This window comes from Gopherus flavomarginatus, chromosome 5 (genome assembly GCF_025201925.1).
Source record: "Gopherus flavomarginatus isolate rGopFla2 chromosome 5, rGopFla2.mat.asm, whole genome shotgun sequence".
NCBI lineage: Eukaryota > Metazoa > Chordata > Testudines > Testudinidae > Gopherus > Gopherus flavomarginatus.
The window spans coordinates 131,642,706-131,664,375 of NC_066621.1; the positions used below are offsets into that span (position 1 = coordinate 131,642,706).

Sequence of the window (21,670 nt, forward strand, 5' to 3'; positions counted from 1 at the left end):
ATTTAGACTTGGGGGGCGGGGTTACACTATCAGTTCAACAAAACCAACAGGAATTCATGAAATGTTTCAGTGCTCTGAACCTGTCAAAAATTTGCCCCACTCTAATTGCGAGCCCCAGAGACTGGAAGCTGGATAACTTAGTGAGGAAGAGATCTTTTTTTCATACCCATTTAATCCAAACTCTTGACAAACAGGAGAAAAGTTGTCTGTGTGGAAGTTTCAACACCGTGAGCCTTTAATTGAAAATGGTTAAAAGCTCCAACTCTCCAGCAAAATAGGGACAAGTCTTGATATTCCTGCTGTTTTGGGATTCTATAAGCAGGTTTTTGTTTTAAATGCTGAGATCTTCCTGGTTTGCCTTTCAAAGCATGGAAGTAGAACTTCCTACCAATATTTATTGACCACAATTTCTCAGCAGAAGCAAACAGCTCTGCGGGTTTACTTACTGCTTTCAGTAGCCTCAAGGATTTTGTGGCAGGAACATGTGCAGCATTGGGAATAGCATTGATTAACTGCTCTGGCAGTTCAGATCGTCAGGGGCTACTCACACTTTTAAAAAACATACCCGAGACAGTGTTGCCTAGTGGATAGGACACTGTACTGGGCCTCAGGCGATCTAGGTACTAATCCTGGCTTTGCCACAGGTATGCGGAGTGAACTCTGGCAAGTCATTTTGTGCCTTGGTTTCCCCATCTGTAAAAGGGGTACAACGATACTTGCCTCCAAGAGGTAGGTGGTGGTATATGACCTGATTTAAAAAATGAATTTCCAAATGTTTTGATGGATGGGGTGGGGGTGGGGGTGGGGGTGGGGGGGAGGAGGAGAAATTTTCCAGTACAATTTGGGTGGACAGATAGATGCACTAGTAATCTTTCTAACTAGGACTAGTACAATGACATGACATAAACGCACATGGAAACATATCAAGGAAAAAATTGCTAACATTGGAACAGTCTCCAACTGGCTGGGGCTGAAGTCTAATCACTTGAACAAGTCTGGAAAGGATGGCCTGAGTTATTTTCCATTCTAATTTCTGTGACTAGACATCAGAGGATACTCCCTGCCGGAGTCTGACAGTGTCTTTATGTAGCCATGTGCACATTCCATATGATGAGCGATAAGTCTCAAAAAGTTGTTCTTGAAATGTCTCCTTAGTTAAAATTTTATTCTGGTCAGGCTTAAGTCCTCCCAGCTAAAAATTGCCCTTCTACAGACAGCTCCTTACATGTGTTGGCATTTTTAGGCACTCTGTTTAGTTCATGTAACTTCTTCCCACTGTTAGCCAATCACACTGCCACGATCAACATGGATAACTTAACTAAATACCTTTTACACACTTTTTTTTTTTTTTTTTTTTTTTTGGAAGTGACTTCAATGTTCAGCTGAAAGATTTAAGCCTGATAGTTTTCCCATGAGAAGGTTATAGCTTTAAGGAAACAGACAGATTCTGGCCTTAGGCCCTGCCTTCACTAGAAAATTGTACGGCTTTATCTAGCTCAGTGTAGTTCAAAGTGGTACAACCTCCAAGTGTGGACACAGTTATACTGGCATAAAGGTGTTGATAGCAGTATAGCTTTTGTCCCATAAGTGGGATAAACTATACCGGTATAACTGTGTCCACCTTAGGGTTCGTTCTGGTATAATTACACTGTTAAAGATCCTTCCTAACCAATGTAGTTACACTGGTACGAAAATGGAGCATAAGCCCAGCCTAAAAATCAAATCTGCTGTGCTTTGCGTGGTGGTTTCCCTTCATTCTTTATTGAAATCAGTATCTACCTTTTGTTTGCTTTATTCCTCACCTGACGGCATTAGCCTGTTGGTAGCATCTCAGCTGGTTGCCTTGGAAACTACAGCTTCAGGTAGGGCATGAGCTTCTGCAGCAGATGAACTCTTAAGGCTGGGTACACTACAGACCTGTATCAGTATAACTTTGTCGCTCAGGGTGTGGAAGAATTCACACCCCAAGCAATGCAGTTCTATCAACCTAACCCTATATATAGACAGCGTTATGTTGATGGGAGAGCATCCACCACCTCTTGGGAGAGGTAGGTTAACTACGCCGATGGGAAAGCTCTCCTACTGGCGTAGGAGCGTCTTCATGTAATACTCCTGGGGGAATTCTGCACCAATGCACATGTGTAGAATTCATGTCTGGTGTAGAAAATACATTCTGCCTTTTGTTTACCAGAGGACGCTGTGGGGCCAGAACAGCTAGCTACATTTATCACAGCACCCTGCCCGCGGATCCAGGTTAGGAGGCATGGGTTGGGGGATGGGAGGACAGATAGAGGCACAAGGGGCTGCTGTTGGGGGGCAGGGGGAATCACAGACTGGGGTTCAGAAGAGCTAGTGGGGGCAACAGACTGGGGTAGGGGTTCAAGAGCTAGTGGGGTGATAGCATTTAACCCGGGGCTAAATGGGCCACATCAAGACAGGTGCAGATGTACCTAAAGGGGAGAGGCTAGAGGTCAGTTGGGGTCTACATGGGTGAGGCTCCCCAAATCCCTAACAATCCCCCTCCCCCCAAAAAAAACACCCACACCCAACAATCCTACAGATTCATTTCCAGGCTCCATTCCTCCCCTCTTTCTCAGCTCCTCTAGAACCTGACTCTCCCAGGCCTTTGCACTGCTTCTGCAGGAAATATGTTTCTGTATTGTAGTTGCAGTATTAATTTGCCTAGCAAAGAATCCCTTTGTCCAAAAAACAAAGAAGTCCTGAATCTTTGTCTGTATTGTTACAGACATACTTGCAGACAGATTTTGAATTACCAAAATAATTGAAAGTGGTATGATTACTTTATTTTGACAAATAAAATATGTAGAATGTTTAGGCACAGAATTCCCCCAAGGGTAACAAACACCACAGCTGTGCAGATGCAGTGTTTTAAGTATAGACTTGCCCTGAGACAAACACAGGCTAAGTCTCTGTTCATGTTTCTGTGGCATATTCAGTGGAATCCAGAGTCAGAGTCTGTGACTCTTTCTTCCCCTTTCTTTACGTCCCTGAGCATGAACAGGGATTGGCTTTTCACTTATTTTGAGACAACAGTGGTGCTCATTAAGAACCTCTGGCAAAGGGGGGGGGGCTGGAATGTGGTGTCACACCATACAGAAACTGATATTAAAGAGTGTCTGTCTTAGGTCTTAGTAATAAGGGGATCTATAGACCATGATACAACTAGGATCATTCCCTAAAGGGAACCCCTGTGGTATATGTCCCTCACTCTGCCATGAAGAGCAGCTGCTGCTCTGCAAAGAGCTGAGACTGGAGGAGGCCTGGCTCAGCCAGTATCTGACACACCACTTTTCTCTCTCTCTCTCTCTCTCTCTTTCGTAAACTATTCAAAGCTGGCACAGGAGGCAACATTATATTACTTCCTCCCCACCCCTCCAATAAGTTAGCTAGTGCTCCCCACAGTACAGTTATAATTTGCAAGAACTGTCTTAAGCTCACAAAGATTTTTCTGAGAGGAAGGAAGTTGGTACATCTAGCACCAGGATCTGCCCTTGATTCTTACTGCTGGAATTTAAATACAACCTGCCTCCTGTAAAGTCCCTTAGGGAGGCACAGAAGCTGCAGCTCTCCCTTTCTTTTGGTGAGGGGAGGATGTGATCAAAATCATGCTGATAAGACACAATGGCACAAGCAGCAGTGATTGACTTTTCTCTTCAGAATTCCACTTGACAAACTCTCTCCCACAATACCAACCTCTCACTTCTAGATACTAGAAAGTGAGTTTTGAAGATGCATCTCCTCTCCAAATCACATGGACCCCCTCTGGTTTCTCACCCATCCTCCTTTTACTCCAAAGGACATGAGACAATGAGACCATTCCACTGCTAAAGCAATGAATGCTGCTCACGCAGGATTAAACTGTCTTTTTTTTGTTTTTGTCCTTTAATAGTACTCAGTCGAATCCTGCAGGTCAGAATGAATGGATTGTAAAAGGAGGAGCTTGTACGTTTCAGCAAGCAGGGGGATTGGCAGAGTAAAGATGTGTGTATTAAGGAGGCATTGCTGGAGAGGGCGGAGCTAAGGTTGATTGGGCATTTCCTGGTTGTCAGAAGCTTGAGGTTTTGCTCAGCTGTATTCTGCAAGGGGGAGACATACCACCAAGCAATCTTAACTCTGCATTACTGTTAGCTGCTCTTGGATTTTGTAATTTAATTGAAGCCCACTTTGTGATGTAGGATCTTAATATTTAACAATTATTTCCAATAATCGAGTTAAAATGTTGCTTAAAAGCACAGTTTGTTTTATTGATGTGTACTTCAGTGCCCATTTCTTCCATTACCTGCTCTCGTTTTCACAAAAACAAGGGTCAGATGCTGACACATCTTCAAGCTGATCAAACACCAAATAAACAAATCAAGGAGTAGCAAAGATTTTTCCTTAGAAAGCTAAATCTGGATTAGAATTTTTACAAGACTGGTTCCAGCACACTGCCATTCCAACTCAGTAGCACATTATATAGAGCACATCAACAGAGACTAGTGAACTTACACCCAGCAGAGGGAACTGAGAAATTAAATCTCCATAGAAAAGCTCCAAGGAGATGGAAATCTGGGATTGATTCTGTTAACTAGAGCTGTGGGTTTATGGACAACATGGCTATATATATTTTTTTTCTTATTTCATTGCACTGGCACTTGCAAAGGTCAAACTTCACAGCAGGTCTATTTTAGCAAAGGTAGAGCTCCACAGCAAGAACCCTCCTTAGTCTCTCCCTGCTCTTTTAAAATGTAAAAGTCCAAATTCATTGAAGTCAATGGTGTTACACCTGGGATGAATTTAGCCCAATAACTTTGTTCATAAGGAAAGTAAAGACTGAGTCAAACTCCTTACAAAGCTGATCTTTCAATAGCATGCTAAAAGGAAAAGGTTAATAAGAATACAGCAAACAGGATTTGACAGTCAAGACGTTAACTAGCTACAGTTCTCATGTTACCAATGCCATTTATCTTAATTTTCCAGAGCATGCCAGTACAATCAATACTGTGTAGGAGCTGTTTGTCTAGAATGTCCACCCACATGGTACTAGGTGTTTTGTTCTGCATCATTGTGTAAGCAGTCACTCATTAATGTAATCCAGTTCTAAGGAAAAAATGGCCCCTCTTCTCTCCCACACCCCATGGTGCTACCGATCATTTATCTAATTCATCTGTAATTAACTTCTTTTTCTTCTTCCTCCTCTTTGCTTGTTGTTTTGATACAGTGCTCAGAGCTGATTCTGAATTGCTCACCGGTGAATGAGGGAGTAGTAGTTTTCCAGATTGTGTTGGATATTTGGTCTTCAGAAGGATTTTAAATACTGATTGTGATAGCAAATGTTTCAGCTGTTTTTTCATTCCCTTCAGCATCTTTTGCTTCTGACTCTCTTCTTGCTCATCCGATCCTCCTCCTTGGGGGAGGAACCAAAGACAGAATAAGGGCTTTTTATTATGACATTTAAACAAACTTTTGTATTTCTAAACATAGCAGCCATAAAGATCCAAATCTCCCCCCCTTTTAGGGCTCTTAACCACCCCACTCGTATGCTGCTTTCCATGGATTTGTGCTTGGGGACTATCGCACCTCCTCTCTATTTTGGGTGCCAGCAAGCCAATGACACTGAGGAGAGAACTTTGACTTCTGAATTGTTTTATCTACTCCTAATCAGCATTCTGGTTAAGTTTCAAATGGCTGCCCAACTATGAACAAAATAATGGGAGGAAGGATGGTCCAAATGGTTAAGATGCTAGCCCAGGACATGAGAGTTCTCGGTCCAGTTCCCAGCTCTGCCACAGACTTCCTATTTGACCTTAGGCAAGTCACTTAATTACCTTGTGCCCCATAGCACTTCCCTATCATCCCCATCCCACATCTGAGGGGTGTTGTGGCAGAAGTACATTAAAGATTATGAGGTGCTCAAATACTACAGTAAGAGAGGCCCATCACCTAAGGATCCAGGATGAATAATTCAGTGAGTGGCCTGAATTAGAGACTATCAATCGAGTATAATTTAACTAAGCAGACTTTCCGTTTAATAAGAAGGGAAATGATCTGGTCTACAGAGGAAAAATGGCAATTCATTTAAGAAAAGGGATCAAGGTTAATTTATCTAGTGCAAGCTCTGGAAGAAACACTAGGGAATGCTCACACTTTAAAATGCTTGACTACCACAAGTCACGATGATGATTACAAAATGTGTAACTAGAAAGTCATGAGCTACTTCGGGTAGACATGGCATTTTGAAACCTAGTTCAAGCTTCAATGTTTTCAGATTGTCAAAACATACACTAGGGCACTAATTATCTAAGACATCCTAAATGGGCTGGACACAGGGCTGCTTAGTGTTCTTTCTCACAACAATATGGAAGTAACTAGTCATGTCTATCCACCCTTTAGAGGACAGGGGAAACCCTCCATTTAAATAAATGAACATATTAAAAAATTTAGCTAGTTGCATGAGTGTCACTACATATATTCTGCTGACAGTGCATCATATTGACTGGGGAGAAGTCAATCAAAATCAACCACCACCACATGGGGATTTTTAAATTAAATCCAAGAATAGACATATGCATTTTAAGGTTTTAATTTTAAGGTGTTGGAGGGGAAGACAAAAGCAGCACAGAGTTGTGTGACTAGAGCTGGTAGCAAAATGGGATTTTTCCCGCTGAAAATTTCACCTTTCCATCAAAAAATGGAAAATTTTCAGTCAAAAGCCATTAAGCTTTCTGTGTTTGGGATTTCTGATGAAGTGGAAGTTCTCCACAGCAAGCAGGCACTTTTCCATGATTTTTTCTCTCTGGAAACCCAATTTTCTGTCCAAAAAAAAAAAACCACCTCACAATTTTTAACTAAGCTTAATTATAGCAGAATAACTACACTTCTTAGTGGTTTGACTAGGCATTCGGCCCCGGTTACTCCATTCACACCACATGCAGGCACGTCCCGGTGTGCTCTTGTATACCATATACAGGGAGAGTTGTATCCTGCTGCTTGATTACAGGAAAGAGCAGGAAATAGATTCTACACAGTCATGGGGGGTATAGGGTCACAGAAGCCATCACACTGTCATAGAACAGATGAAACTCCTGCAGGACCTGCTGGGAGAGCATGTTCAATTAGGCTAAGCTGGCTGGCAGGAGTTCTTGACTTCTTAGCCCAGACCCTGTCAGTAATGTGTCAGAAGTGTCACATCTCTCTACCTCAGCTTCCCATCTGTGAAATAGTCATTCACCCAATCTAACCACCTTACGGAGGTGCTGTGAGGATTAGTGTTAATGCAGTTCTAAGTGGTATCATCACACTCTCTCCCCTTTGCCCCCCTCAGAGTTGAGAGATTTCTTCTAGTATGGTTGGACACATGCTAGACAGAGAGTTGTATCTTTGGGAGACAGGGTGGAGGCAGTGAGCCAAGCATACTTGCAAGCGGTTCTACTTGCCTATAAGGACATCATCATCAAGATCAATTTCAAGAGCCTCTGCAGCTTGCTGGAACCAAGAGTTGTGCTGCTTTGCCCGGCTGTTGTAATATTCCACCTTTTCAATCTGCCTTGCTAAATTCACCCGCTCCTGCAACAAAAGCACAGCAGTACGTCAGAGAGGAATGTGGGATGGCTGTAGAATCAGCACGCAACAGCATACGTTGGAACACAGTTAGTGTGCTAATCTTGCAAAGGCAAGGACAAAAACAAGCAGAGAAATACGTGAAATAGGCTTTGTCTCCAACAAGTGATTTACTGTCACAGATGTGGTGGTGGTTGTATGACGTCTAGAACAATGAGGGCCTGATAGATGACTCAGACTCCTAGGCACTGTGGTAACAAAAATCACAATTCTCAAGTAATGCACAAATGAACACTAACTCCTAGTCTATCTTAGGGAGTGGTGGGGCCATGAATATAGGGACACTTCAGAAGTCCGGAACAAATCAGAAGTCCATTTGCCATTAATTCCCAACTCGAGTATTACATATTACAATTAACTTACATAACTAAGAATAGATGGAAAATTGTTGCTGTTATTGAATAAAATGTAACAAAACAATAAGATTCCCTCGCCAGCTTGCAGACAGGAGTGATTGCACAAAAGACGGTACAGCGTGCAGAACGTGCTGACTGAACTACTCCAACTATACTGAATAGCAAGACGCTACAGTATCTCAGCATCAAACAGCACCGCTGGATGATCAGGGGCTAGAACACTTATGAAATCACAGACACAAAATTAAGCTTGAAATCATTAATTAACTGCAATCAACCATTTGTCCTCAGCTCATTACAGGAACCTTTAAATAGCTTTTTATCATTTCCATACAACTGCTTGAGTCCTCTACTTGTCCCTCCATCATTAGTGGCTTGCTAGGGTCCTATCAAGTCTCTGTTGTGCTCAGAGGTTTAGGATTGCTTATAAAATTCAGACAGTACCTACCTCTTTTTCATCTTTAGATTCCAATGCTTTTCCAAAGGAGGTCAGTATCATTATCCCAATTTTACAGATGGGGAAACTGAGGCACAGGGGGTGGGGTAAATGACATGCCCAAGATCACCCAGAAGGCCAATAACAGATCTGAGGATTGAACCCTGGTATCCTGAGTCCCAGTCCAGTGCCCTATCCAGTAGGTTATAGTGCCTCCCTTGTAGATAAGAAATTCAAGGGAAGCCATCTCAAGTCAAAGGTGGAAGATATCGATGGGAGAGATGATGAGAACCAACACTGGCAGTCCCAGCTATGTTACCAGGACAAGAATAACATTTAATATGGGAGGAGCAACTCTCCCAAACTACACAGAGTTCCTGCTGGCCTCCACTTTCATAATTTAACAAGCATTTAAACACTCATTTTGGTAATCAACATTAGTGGCTTTCACCTCATAACATGCCACTTTAAATACACTATCATGAGAACAATCATGCTCAGTAGTGAGTGGTAGGTTAGGCACAATAGATGAGGCCATGATTGCTTGAAATATAGCACACACTCCAACTCAAGCCTACTGGCACTTATGAGTAAAAACATTCCATGCAAGTAAAGAAGAGGAAGAGTGGAGGAGACAGAGATGGTGGATATACCTACCACCCAGCAGTCTGTAGGTTACAGACTGTGAAGCATTATATAAGCACTAAGTATTACTCTGGAAAGAAAAGCAGAAGCAAACTCATTTCAGAAGCCACACACCAAAGAAAAACTCTTGAGACAAGAATGGTTTTGCCTCACTAGTAATCAGAGAGCTTTTGAGAGAACTGAGTTTTTCTGGACATTTTTTGAAGGAGAAAAGGCCCAGAGAAACAATTCTGCTTTCTCCTTCCTCTCTTAAAAAAGGCTGCATCTAGCAACCCAACCTGCAGGTAGCCTGTAATATGTGGAAGTTCCTGGGTCTCTCATGAGAGAAGTACTACTCTAGCTGTTGGGCTGGCCCATGTGCCTAGCCCTAGTTGTGTATAAGCCAGTCCAGATACCAGGACAGGAGGGGCATTCACCACATTAACTGAAAAATTGCTTCTTTTTCTCCTATTCTTTTGGGTTGTACAAAGTTCAGCCCCTCCGCTGCTGGGCAACTGTCACGCCAATGTGACAGACAAGCATTCTTGTACCATCACAGCTACTAAAGAATCCTGATGAAGTATGAAACCACCAATGCTTAGGGACAAAAGGTATGGTGAAAGACTTTTTTTTATTATTATTTTGCAAAACCTTGCTATTATTTATTATTCCACCCTTCAAGATACTGAACAACAACAAAAGTATTGTGTAACACAAACAACTGCTCAAAAATGGCATTTATCTGTCTCTAGCAGGGTTCTGTGATAGATGTAACATTTGCCAGCCAGTCTGTACTGGGATATCACAGCAGAGAATGACCTCAGATGTGGAAGGGCTGGATGTTGTGAGACCTAAAAGGATAGATGTGGTCTAGCAGACTGACCACAGTACTGGGATACAGGAAGCCCAAGTTCCATTTCCTATTCTGCTACTAACTCACTGTGGGATTTTGAATAAATCACTTAATTTACTGCTGCCTCAGTTTCCCCATCCATAAAAGAGGGATGATGATACAGGCTCACCTCTGTAAAGCATTTCAGGATCTATATATGAGAAATTATACATAATTACAAAGAATTATTAAACAACGAACATTTAAAAAAAAACTGTGTGTGTGCTGAATGCCTTCCTTAGGTAATAGAAGCATTCAGCACATTGCTATTGAAGTTGAAAGTTGATTAATTTTGGTTTCAGCTCACCTTTTGAAGCTCAGACTTACTCTGTAACAGGGCTTTGGAGTGGAGCCCAGAGCTGGAACAGCCCTGGAGCAGTGGTGCTGCAGGTTTTTTCCTGGAGCTGGAGCGGGGCTGGAGCACAGCTCCAAAGCCCTGCTCTGTAATCTTAATAAAATGTGAAGGGTGTTTCATTAAACATAATAATGAGCAATCACTTGTATTGATAATCTTTTTTTACCTTGATAGCAAACATGCATTTTGTTTCAACTGGGAAGAATGGAAGCTCTTCATTTTTCTCCAATGTCTTATAAATCTTCCTAAAATTTATCATATCATCAGGGCCGATCAACAGCAAGCTAAGGCCTTCGTTGGCAGCTCGAGCTGTTCTGCCGCTTCTGTGCACATAAATCTCAGAAGTGCGTGGAACCTGCAAAAATTTGATGGTTAAAGGGCTTACGTAAATCAAAAAGAGTGTATATGAAATATAAGGAAATGCTTGCAACACTCGGATCCAGAGATGACAAGCAAGTGTCTGATAAATTGCTTTCATAACATGAACTTTGTTGGTAACAATGAAAGGAAGTGATTAAGGCACAGACGTGGGATTCCAGGGACATGTTCTAGACCCAGCTCTGCCACTGACGGCTTATGCGACTTTTGGTGAATCACTCTCATTCCCTGAGCCTGTTTCTCTGTGCACAAAGCAAGGAAAAATGATACCCAACCTCAGACATGTTATGAGGTGGGTTCATCTGACTCCTCTGGAGTGGGACCCTGATGCCGAAGTTCAGAGTGTAAATGGAAAAGCGAGAAGAACTTCTTGTACACAAAACTGTCTGTAAATTGCACCCTGACCCTACTGATGGTCACTCTAGAAATGGGCATAATTTATCTTTGTAAAGCATTTGAGATCCTTAGCTGCAGAGGGCTATAGAAGCATTAAATACTTGAGCCTTAATTTCTGTACTTCTTTACCAGGGACTGAGAAGCACTGTTTTATATTGTAGCCAGGTTTTAGATCAATGAGACCTTGGTTCAAAAGCAGGCAATAGAAGCTTCAAAAGATTTTTATAACCTGGTAATGGATGACATGCTGCACGTTAGGAATATCCAGACCACGAGCTGCAACATCTGTTGTCAAAAGGGCACAGCTGAAACAGAGAAAGTGGGGATACATGCTATTCATTAAACATAAACCTGTAATATAAACCAGATGCCAGTAAACACGCAGTGTGAGTGACCCAGAACTTTTCCAAAAGAATTTGAAGAGCATGCTCATTTTATAACATCTGCTAGGAATATGCCATCTATTTGGAAGTCAAGAAATTGACACCTAAACACCTGATCTAGGGCAATCTTGAAATGTGAAATATTGAAAGGAAAAGAAATAATGTCATTGTTACTGTGGAACAGATACTACTCCCAGTGAGGTCAATGGCAAAGCTGTCATTAACTTCAATCCTAGCAAAATTGTGCCTTGCTATTCTTTTATTCTCTTCCTATTTCATTGAAGTCAGTGTGAAAAAATCTATTTGATCATCTAATCCAACTTCCTGGCAGTGCAAGTCTGCTCCCCCTATGAAATGTTTTGCAGTGCTTTGTCCAGTCTAGGTTTAAATGTCTCATTAATTTAATATGATTTTACTACTAATAATGCTGATTCTGTAGAAAAGGTACATGATACGGCTATGACAGCTTTTGCTGGTATGAACACTGCAATGCAGGCTGCAAAACTATTCCTCCATTATAGACCTCTGTGTTCAAACACACTGAATTTTCTGAACGTAATTCCTTTTGGACTGAAAATTCTTATACTGAACTGCATTTGAGGAAACTGCATTTAGCTAGTTCTGAACTATAAGAGGGTGGGGGGAAAATACAATATTTTGTATTCTGACCACTAGATTTTTTTCATGCAATTATGTCAAACAGATGCATTTTCAAGCAAACTATTTCACATGTAAATAATCCATAACAACAGCTAGGGCCTCTGTAAGGATTGGTGATAACTGTGTTTTGTTTTTGTTTTTAACGCTGCAGGCAACTGAAAAATCATTCACAAGCATTCTCAGTAGGAACCGGCTAAAATTTTAACAAAAGCTGGTTTATGACAATGCATTGCATAGTTTATAGTTATAGGGCTCAATACAGAGGGGTAGCTGAGTGAAATTCCTTAACCGTTGCTATATAGGTGAGACTAGATCAGGGGTCGGCAACCTTTCAGAAGTGGTGTGCTGAGTCTTCATTTATTCACTCTGATTTAAGGTTTCGCATGCCAGAAATACATGTTAACGTTTTTAGAAGGTGTCTTTCTATAAGTCTATAATGTATAACTAAACTAGTGTTGTATGTAAAGTAAGTAAGGTTTTTAAAATGTTTTAAAATGCAGAGCCCCCTGGACCGGTGGCCAGGACCCGGGCAGTGAGTGCCACTGAAAATCAACTCACCTGCTGCCTTCGGTACGCGTGCCATAGGTTGCCTACCCCTGGACTAGATGATCTAATGGTCCCTTTGGCTTTAACAATCTATGAAACTCTGCTCGGTCTGTCATAAACCAAGGATGGGATTGATAGGATGTTCTGCAGAAGGGATGTTTTATCAAAAGTTTCATTACACACACACACACACACACACACACACACACACACACGAATTTTGTACTAGCAAAAGGTGCTCAGTTACAAACCCTGGAGACAGAGGCCATCAACTTGTGCACATAATAGGCCAGTCTGGGCAATAGCAATGTGAGCTTCCCCGCACAGCTCCTGCCTCATAGTCTTCATGTGCGATTTAATCTTTGACTTCGCTGCCTGAGCTGGTCAATCAGGGTGTCAATCAATTCCAGCTGTGTAGGCATTTTGTTGTTATGGACCCTTATGCACCACAAGATGAACTGAGACCACCACATCATATCACAAAAGCCACTGAACAGCCAGCAGATGGTAACAATTTTCCATTACCACCAGCCTGGATTAGATTTGAACTGGTGACCTAGAAGTTGTCAAGAGCTGTGTCCTACAGCCAATCCCCTGAACCATTTGTCATCTTCCCCCCCCCCCCGCCGCCTTCCCGTAGTCAACCGTTTTTCCTTTTCACGCAGTTTTCCCACAACAGATCAATCAACTTACTTCTCTCGCTCAGCAAACCTTTCCAGGTTTTTTAACCTTTGCTTCTGATGCATGTTTGCATGCAGAGGCAGGGGGTTACAATCCAGGATTGTGAGGAGTGCACTCAGGCGTTTTATGCAGTCTATACTGTTTGCAAAGACCATGGTTCTTCCTGGGTACTGAAGCAAAAAATAATAGAGGTAATAGTCTTTGTCATCCATGTCACAGTGGATCCTGGTTTCTGTCAGAGTCTCTACAGTGGTCTCTTTTCTTGTTAAGTCTATCACTTTAGGTTTGCCCCTTATCCCCACTTTTTCCATGAGCATTTCCAGTTTGGTCTTTTGGTCTATTTTTTTAGCATATTTCTTTTGTAAAACTCTTGTGGGAGCCTGGTGGACCAAAGTCAGCGTGGCAGAAAACACGAAAGTCTGACGTCGAGGGTTATATTGTGAATCGTTCAACATTTCCAGCAACTGAGAGAGTTCTAAGAAATGTCCCCTTTCAACCATTCGGTCTGCTTCATCAATCACAAGGCATCTGTTGGACACAAGACAGGTACAGTAATAGAAGCACAGTGGTTACTTTATTCATAGATTCTAGGGCTGGAAGGGACCTCAAGAGGTCATCGAGTTCAGTTACCTGCCCTCATGGCAGGACCAAATACTGTCTAGACTATCCCTGATAGACATTTATCTAACCTACTCTTAAATATCTCCAGGGATGGAGATTCCACAACCTCCCTAGGCAATTTATTCCAGTGTTTAGCCACCCTGACAGTTAGAAACTTTTTCCTAATGTCCAACCTAAACCTCCCTTGCTGCAGTTTAAGCCCATTGCTTCTTGTTCTATCCTTAGAGACTAAGGTGAACAAGTTTTCTCCTTCCTCCTTATGACACCCTTTTAGATACCTGAAAACTGCTATCATGTCCCCTCTCAGTTTTCTCTTTTCCAAACTCAACAAACCCAATTCTTTCAGCCTTCCTTCGTAGGTCATGTTCTCTAGACCTTTAATCATTCCTGTTGCTCTTCTCTGGACCCTCTCCAATTTCTCCACATCTTTCATGAAATGCAGTGCACAGAACTGGACACAATATTCCAATTGAGGCCTAACCAGCGCAGAGTAGAGCATAAGATTGACTTCTCGTGTCTTGCTCACAACACACCTTAGATAAATAGAAATCTGATACACTTCAAAAGAACCTTTCTTGCTTTTCCCCATGTAAAACATAAAGGAGGGTATGCATGGGTAATTACAGCAGCCATTTCTGTTCCTCTCTGAAAGGTCAAGGTTCAAAGGGAACAATTAGTTTTGGTAATGTAGCTGACATCCCCATTCTCAATATAACGAATATAAACTTTAATGAGATCTTCAAGCAAAGACATAAGTGCTCCTGCACAGTCAACATTAATTAGCAAGTAATTAAGCATGTTCGGTGATACTAGACAGTCTTTCCCAAGGATATTAATTCTGAGTAGTTAGACTAAAAGCCACCTTTACCTGAGCTGCCGGAGATTTGAGAGATGTGGGTGTTTCTCTTTAATTAGCTCCCATAGACGACCTGGGGTTGCAATTACAATTTCTGGCTTCTGATTCAATACTCGTTCCTGTTTCTGAGCAGCCATTCCACCAACCAGAATTGCAGTTTTAATGCCTAGAACATACAAGATCGCATGATGTAAAGACCATGGAGGATTAGTTTACTTTAGTTACTTCCCACTGGAAAATATTCTCCACATCTTAGGAAGGAAAATGGATATATTCCATACTATACTGCAGCTTTGGGAAATAATTTAAGTCTTTATCTAGACAGTAAGTTAATTTGGCCAGGAACTGTCTCTTCCTCTTCTCTGTACAACATTAAGCATATGGTCAGCATTACAGTGACATGCTGGTTATAGAAAGAGGCCAAAAGTAAAACGATACCTCTTGAATTGCACTTGCCTTCAAACAGCAGGAATGATTATTTATATACTAGATAGTTAATGCATGTTTTCTTCAGGTTCCGAATGCCCACCTAGGAAGGCAACCCACCACTCTTCCTCAGGGTCTAAGCTTTGACGTTCTTCCACTCAGAATTAGATACTATGTTAATGCGTCTAATGGGTAAGCAGTCCCTTACACTGTCAGGAGGTCTGCACACAATGAATAAAGTTGAGGAAGGCATGTTGTGCACTTTGATTATGAACTGCCCATTTTAGCAACCAGCCAGTGGAGGTTGTTGACAACTAAAAGTGGCCAGACTAAGCATATGAAGATTTACTCAAAGTCAGTTTAGGGTGACAGGGAAGGACAACACTGGCCTCCAAATGCTGTTGCAGTGGCAGCACACAGTGGTTGTTAAAAACCCACAGTCTACTTTGACTACATAGCAACTGTCTCTCACTGGGGTGCAAAGCTGCATTAGCTTTTAACAGAATTGTACTTCTACAAATCGATGTGGTATTTTAAGGGTAAGAGTTAAAATTAGCCTTCCTTTCAGTTACACAGCAAGAGATATAAGAGGCCAAAGGAACATTTAAAAAAAAAACAAGACTCCATGCTGCATGTATTCTTGAAGAATAGCAGTATTACTCTAACGAATACATAATCATTAATATTAGGAAGGAGAGGTAATTTTTGCTACTTGATTGTCCCTGTCTTACCTCAACTCATTCACATAAGAGTTGCAAGGGCTTCTAATATGTAAAGGAGATGAGGAGCTTTATAATATGCTTTAGTCAAACAAATTATTGGGCTCAAAGTGGGGGGTAACTGGGTGAAAATCTACAGTATGTGTTATACAGGAGTCAAACTAGATCTAATGGTTCCTTCAGGCCTTAAAAAAATCTCTAATTTCCACGTTGATATATTTAACCCACATCATCAGAAAGTGATACTTGGGTATCTGTGGCCAGGGGACCACTGATTTTAGTGCAGATTTTGTATTTCTAAGTCAACAATAATAGTAAACATTTGTAGGTGTAAGTTATAGTGCACAGTTTTAGGCAACATATTAATGGTAACTTTGCACTTCTACAGTGCTTCCCATCCAAGAATCTCAAATCACATTTCAAACATTCATGCATTAAGCTTCCTAACACCCCTTCCAAGAAAAAGAAGAATCTCCATTTTATGAAGAGGAAACTGAGGCATACACAGTCAGCAGCAAAGGCAGGAACAGACCCCAGCTCTCTTGCCTCTGTCTCTCCTACCTGTAAATTTGGCCACGGCATCAATATGATGTTTTACTTGTACAGCTAGTTCCCTTGTGGGAGTCAGCACCAGCCCTAAAAGAGGTATGTTTTTATTCAAGTCAGCAGCATGTTTGTTGGCACCAAAATCAAATTCCACATTTTCCAGCACCTTCGCACAACCTATTGGGCAAGATTCATCTACATCATCATCACCCCTACTATCTTCATCCTGCTTAGGGTTTGTTTCGTTATCACTTTCCCATCCTGGATTGTCTTCATCATCACAGAGAGGCTCTTCAGTGGCATTGTCACTTCTGCTTTTTGATTCTTGCCACTGTAGCACAGAGTGGATCATTGGAATTGCAAACGCAAGTGTTTTCCCACTTCCTAAAAACACCAAACAACAAGACAGAAACACAAGCATTACAACTGTTTGCAAAGAAGCAGCAGCCAACTGCAGTTACTAAAGTAAATAAAAAATTACTCTTACTTATTTCTATGGTATAAGTGCACATTTTTGATTCTATGAAATTAGAAGCCAAGCCACAGCACCTTGCTTTAAATGCCTATAATAGTGACCTCAAGTAGAGACTTTCTGGATGGAGCAGGTATTTTTCCAAGCCCCAGATGGGCAGGCAAAATATACATTTGCTAGGAAAGTAATTTTTAAAAAATTGCAATAGCAGCCCAGGTCTTTTTAAAAAACTGTATACCCTAAAGGAGAATACCATGCCCTAATTGACTGCTCTGATCAATTTTCTCCAAATAAGAGAATAGCAAATGAGGCCAAGGACAAACTGAAAGCTATTTAAAGGATTAATTTATATTTTTTCATTACGTGATTTTGCTTATTAACCGAGAAACTAAGTGTCACCCTTATTTCACTTTTTGTAATAAAAAGACCAATCACTTGACTTAACACAGAGCACAAACTAAAGAGGGAAGATGGAAAAGTGCTCCATTAAATGTAATTTCAGGGGTCCACTGTAGATTCATTTATAGCTTAGGGCAGAAAACCTTAATAGTATCTGATAGGTAAAGGTCATCTAGGGGATGCTTTGGCCAAACACTGAATCTCTCTAGGGGACCAAAGAGATTGAACAAAACTGTTAATCTGGACTCAATCAATATATATTATCTAGTCACTGTCTGATTTACCCCCCTCCCTTTCCTGCTTTGTGTGGCCCATCTTTCTCATATCTTTTTGTGATTCGTCTCCCCGTCTGCGTGCCAGCAGCAAAGTGAAATTTACAATTAGGTCCTTGTAAATTTCCCTTTTCTCCTAAGGAAACATCCTGGGGACTAGTGGGTAAGCATCATATTCCTGAAGTAGATTACTAGTGGTGAGTGGTAGTTTAGAGGCTGCAACCCCCTTATGACAACAAAAATTATTAAAGGACCCCAGTTCTCTGTGTTACTCTAGATTTTAGAATCTAGAATCAGGGCCAGAGCTAGCAAGCAGGGCAACCGCCTGGGGCCCCAAGCCACAGGGGGCCCCGGAAAGCTAAGCTGCTTGGGCTTTGGCTTCAGCCCCACTGTCCAGAGCTGAAGCCCTCGGTCTTCTGCTTCAGCCCTGGATGGCGGGGCTCTGGCTTCAACTTTCTGCCCTGGGCCCCAGTGAGTCTACTGCCAGCCCTGGTGACCCCATTAAAACAACTTTTTTTTTTTGAACCCTGTTATAGTCTTGGCCTTCACAACATCCTCTGGCAAAGAGTTCCACTGATTGACTCTGTGTTGTGTGAAGAAATACGTCTTTTTATTTGTTTTAAACCTGCTGCCTATTAATTTCATTTGGTGACCCCTAGTTCCTGTGTTATGAGTAGATAACACTTCCTTATTTACTTTCTCCACACCAGTCATGATTTTACAGACCTCTATCATATCCACCTTTAGTCACCTCTTTCCCAAGCTGAAAGGTCCCAGTCTTCTTAATCTCTGCTCAGATGGAAGCTGTTCTATACCCCTAATAATTTTGGTTGCTCTTTTTCTGTACCTTTTCCAATTCCAATACATCTTTTTTGAGATGGGGTGACCACATTTACATGCTATATTCAAGATGTGGACGTACCACGGATTTTTATACAGGTAATAAGATATTCTCTGTCTTATTATCTATACCTTTCCCTAATGATTATCAACATTCTATTAGCTTTTTTGACTGCCACTGCACGTTGAGTGGATGTTTTCAGAGAACTATCCTGAAACTTGGAGCAATGACTCCAAGATTTCTTTCTTGAGTGGTAACAGCTAGTTTAGACCTCATTTTATATGTATAATTGGGATTATGTTTTCCAACGTGCATTACTTTGCATTTATCAACATTGAATTTCATCTGCCATTTTGTTGCTCAGTTTTGAGAGATCCTTTTGTAGCTCTTTGCAGTCTACCTGGCATTTAACTATCTTGAGTAGTTTTGTATCATCTGCAAATTTTGCCACCTCACTGTTTACACCTTTTTCCAGATCATTTATGAATACGCTGAATAGTACTGGACCCAATATAAACCCGTGGGGGACAGCACTATTTACCTCTCTCCATTCTGAAAACTGACCACTTATTCCTACTCTTTTTTTCCTAACTTTTAACCAGTTACCGATCCTGGAGAGGACCTTCCCTCTTATCCCATGACAGCTGATTTGCTTAAGGATCTTTGGGAGGGACCTTGTCAAAGGCTTTTTGAAAATCTAAGTACACTATATCCACTGGATCCCTCTTGTCCACATGCTTGTTGACTGCCTCAAAGTATCCTAGCAGACTAGTGAGGCATGATTTCCCTTTACAAAAGACATGTTGACTCTTCTCTAACAAGTCATGTTCATTTATGTGTCTGATAATTCTGTGCCCCAGAACTCCCCATAGCGGATCTCCCTGTAGGATCACCTAGCTATCCAATCCCTACTAGTTCCCTTTATGCTGCTGCCAGTAAGGGAAACAGATCAGTGTCTCATCAATCCCTTTCTTCCCTTAGACCCAACCTTAGCATACTAGATGCTTCAGAGGCAAGCAAATTCCTACTCCATGCACAATACACCAGACCCAATATATACCAATATATATAGGTCAAAACTGCGAGTGGAAGTACTACTGGCTGTTTTGCTACGGCAAAGACACGGTGTTCTTCAGGAATAAATTCTGCTTTCACTCTGTTTACACCTTTGCAACCCCATTGGTTTCAATTGGATTGTATGGGTGTGTAATTATGGCTTACTCTTTAAGAATAATTCGAAATGAGACTTGTTGATAAGCATGGATGGGGAAGAAGTGGAGGATTTAAAGCTTTGCATGTAGTACTTGTGAATAGGCATAGTATGCGACACAAATGCACTACATTTAATCTGTTCTACATCATAATTATGCATAGTAAACACACCCATTGGATGTGCTGAAGCTTATATGTTCTTCACACTGTTACTACAATTATGACAATACATTGCATGTTTTAAAAGGGAGAATGGGAGATTCAGTGTGCTAACAGCATGGATTTGTACCTGTTTCTGCAGCACCAAGAACATCCATATTATCTCTAATTGCAGAAGGCAGGGCTAATGCTTGAATAGGAGTTGGAGCACTAAATCCTAGATAGCTCAAGGCCTGCAGAACCGGCTTAGGAACGAAGAGGTCTTTCCACGCAGACACGTCTGATTTTTGATCAGATGAGGCAGACAGAACCCCCGTAGTCCAATTTTTAACCTTTTTAGAAGACTTTGCAGGTAGAGGAGCTCTCTCAGGTGGAAACACTTTCTTTTTCACTTTTTTCTTTTTCTTTTTCTTCAAAGTTTTTTCTGTGGTTGTGGAGCCTCCTAATTCACATTCATCTTCCTCATAATCAAACAACTTGGTGGTGTCTTTAGGCTTGTCCTCTTGATCAGTTACATCTTGCTCCTCTTTAAGCTTATAATTTTTACTTGCTCTGGTTCCTAGCTCTTTGTATTTCTTCCTCTTTTTTTCCTGGATGGTAGAATCTTCCTCCACCTCTTCAGAAATGCTATCAGATTTTCTCTTCTTTCCTTTTTCTTTTCCAGCTTTGGAAGAATTCACCAATTTATAATCTGTAAGCTCCTCAAAACACACTAAATCTCCAAGCTGCTCTTCAGCAAACAGATTTGGGTCAATTTCTATGGGTTTCCATGTTCCTACTACTTTGATACCCTTTTGTTTCAATTTAAAGGAAGTCTTAAACTTATTTCCTTTATTTGTCTTCATGATTATCTAAAAATATTGGAAAATAAACCATTGTAAGCCACCAGAACAAAACAGCGACAGTCAAGTTAACATACTCACGAACACTGGAGTGCATTTGTGTAAATCTGATAGGCTGTCTGTTGCAGATAACTGCAGTTTGTCTCAGGATTCTAGCCTATTAGCCTTATTGACTGACTTTCATGGTGCTGGATTAGGACTGGTTTTTGCTGCAGTTTTAAAAACTTGCAACTCTAACCTCACACAGCTAGTTGACAAAACAATTTTAATTACCTAAATTGCATTTGAAATGACAGGTCTGTTTAAAATTGTCAGGCTCCTATTGAAAAATGGATGAGACACCTAAGCAATATCAAAGCCCCAATGCCAGACTCTCAAACCAGCTTCTATTGTGCTTCTTTTTATTAATCGGACATTTTTAGAATTTAGTATTGAAAACTCTTCTTAGAGTCACACAAAATGGAAAGTAGGCTGCAGCCTGATAGTGGGGTTCCTCTACTGCTGTTTCATAGATAACATCCCTTTTTACCAGAATGCTGTTCATTTGCGGTAGGCTCATATATGACTACAGTTAACCATTTGAATTTTTTATGTCTCCTTGAGATAAAGTGATTATCTCACTAAAACAGCATAATGGACAGGACACTGTGCTCTACTTTAAAGAGAGAATCCTGTACCCCTCCCTTCCAGTTCCTCTGAGGAGCCGCCTTTCCTTTAGCAAGATGGGTGCGGGGTATTCTGAGCACAGGGCAACTGAATCTCCTTATTGAAATGGGAGCTGCATAATTTGTGGAGGATTCCTTCCCTTCTCCAACCCTCAGAAACTATACCATGCACACTACAAAATAAGTACTTATGTGAGCAGATTCCCCTTGTGTATGTGCTTAAATTTTATTGCTGGTTTTGAAAGTTTGACCCTCAACTTCTTGACCTGGAGGGCAACTACTGCACCATTATATTATTAGAAAATGTATACCG

The 21,670-nt window shown here is 41.3% G+C and overlaps 1 protein-coding gene across 1 annotated transcript; it reads right to left on the reverse strand.

Annotated features, from left to right (window-relative positions):
- Positions 1 to 4,238: 4,238 nt before the first annotated feature.
- Positions 4,239 to 20,780, reverse strand: DDX24 (DEAD-box helicase 24). Its single transcript, XM_050953368.1, has 8 exons — positions 19,981 to 20,780; positions 16,511 to 16,879; positions 14,817 to 14,970; positions 13,340 to 13,855; positions 11,287 to 11,362; positions 10,450 to 10,638; positions 7,437 to 7,566; positions 4,239 to 5,407 (listed from the first exon to the last, which is right to left on the reverse strand). Exons 1-8 carry the CDS (start codon positions 20,693 to 20,695, stop codon positions 5,151 to 5,153), a joined length of 2,406 nt encoding a protein of 801 aa, XP_050809325.1. The 5' UTR covers positions 20,696 to 20,780; the 3' UTR covers positions 4,239 to 5,150.
- Between the last annotated feature and the right edge of the window lie 890 nt (positions 20,781 to 21,670).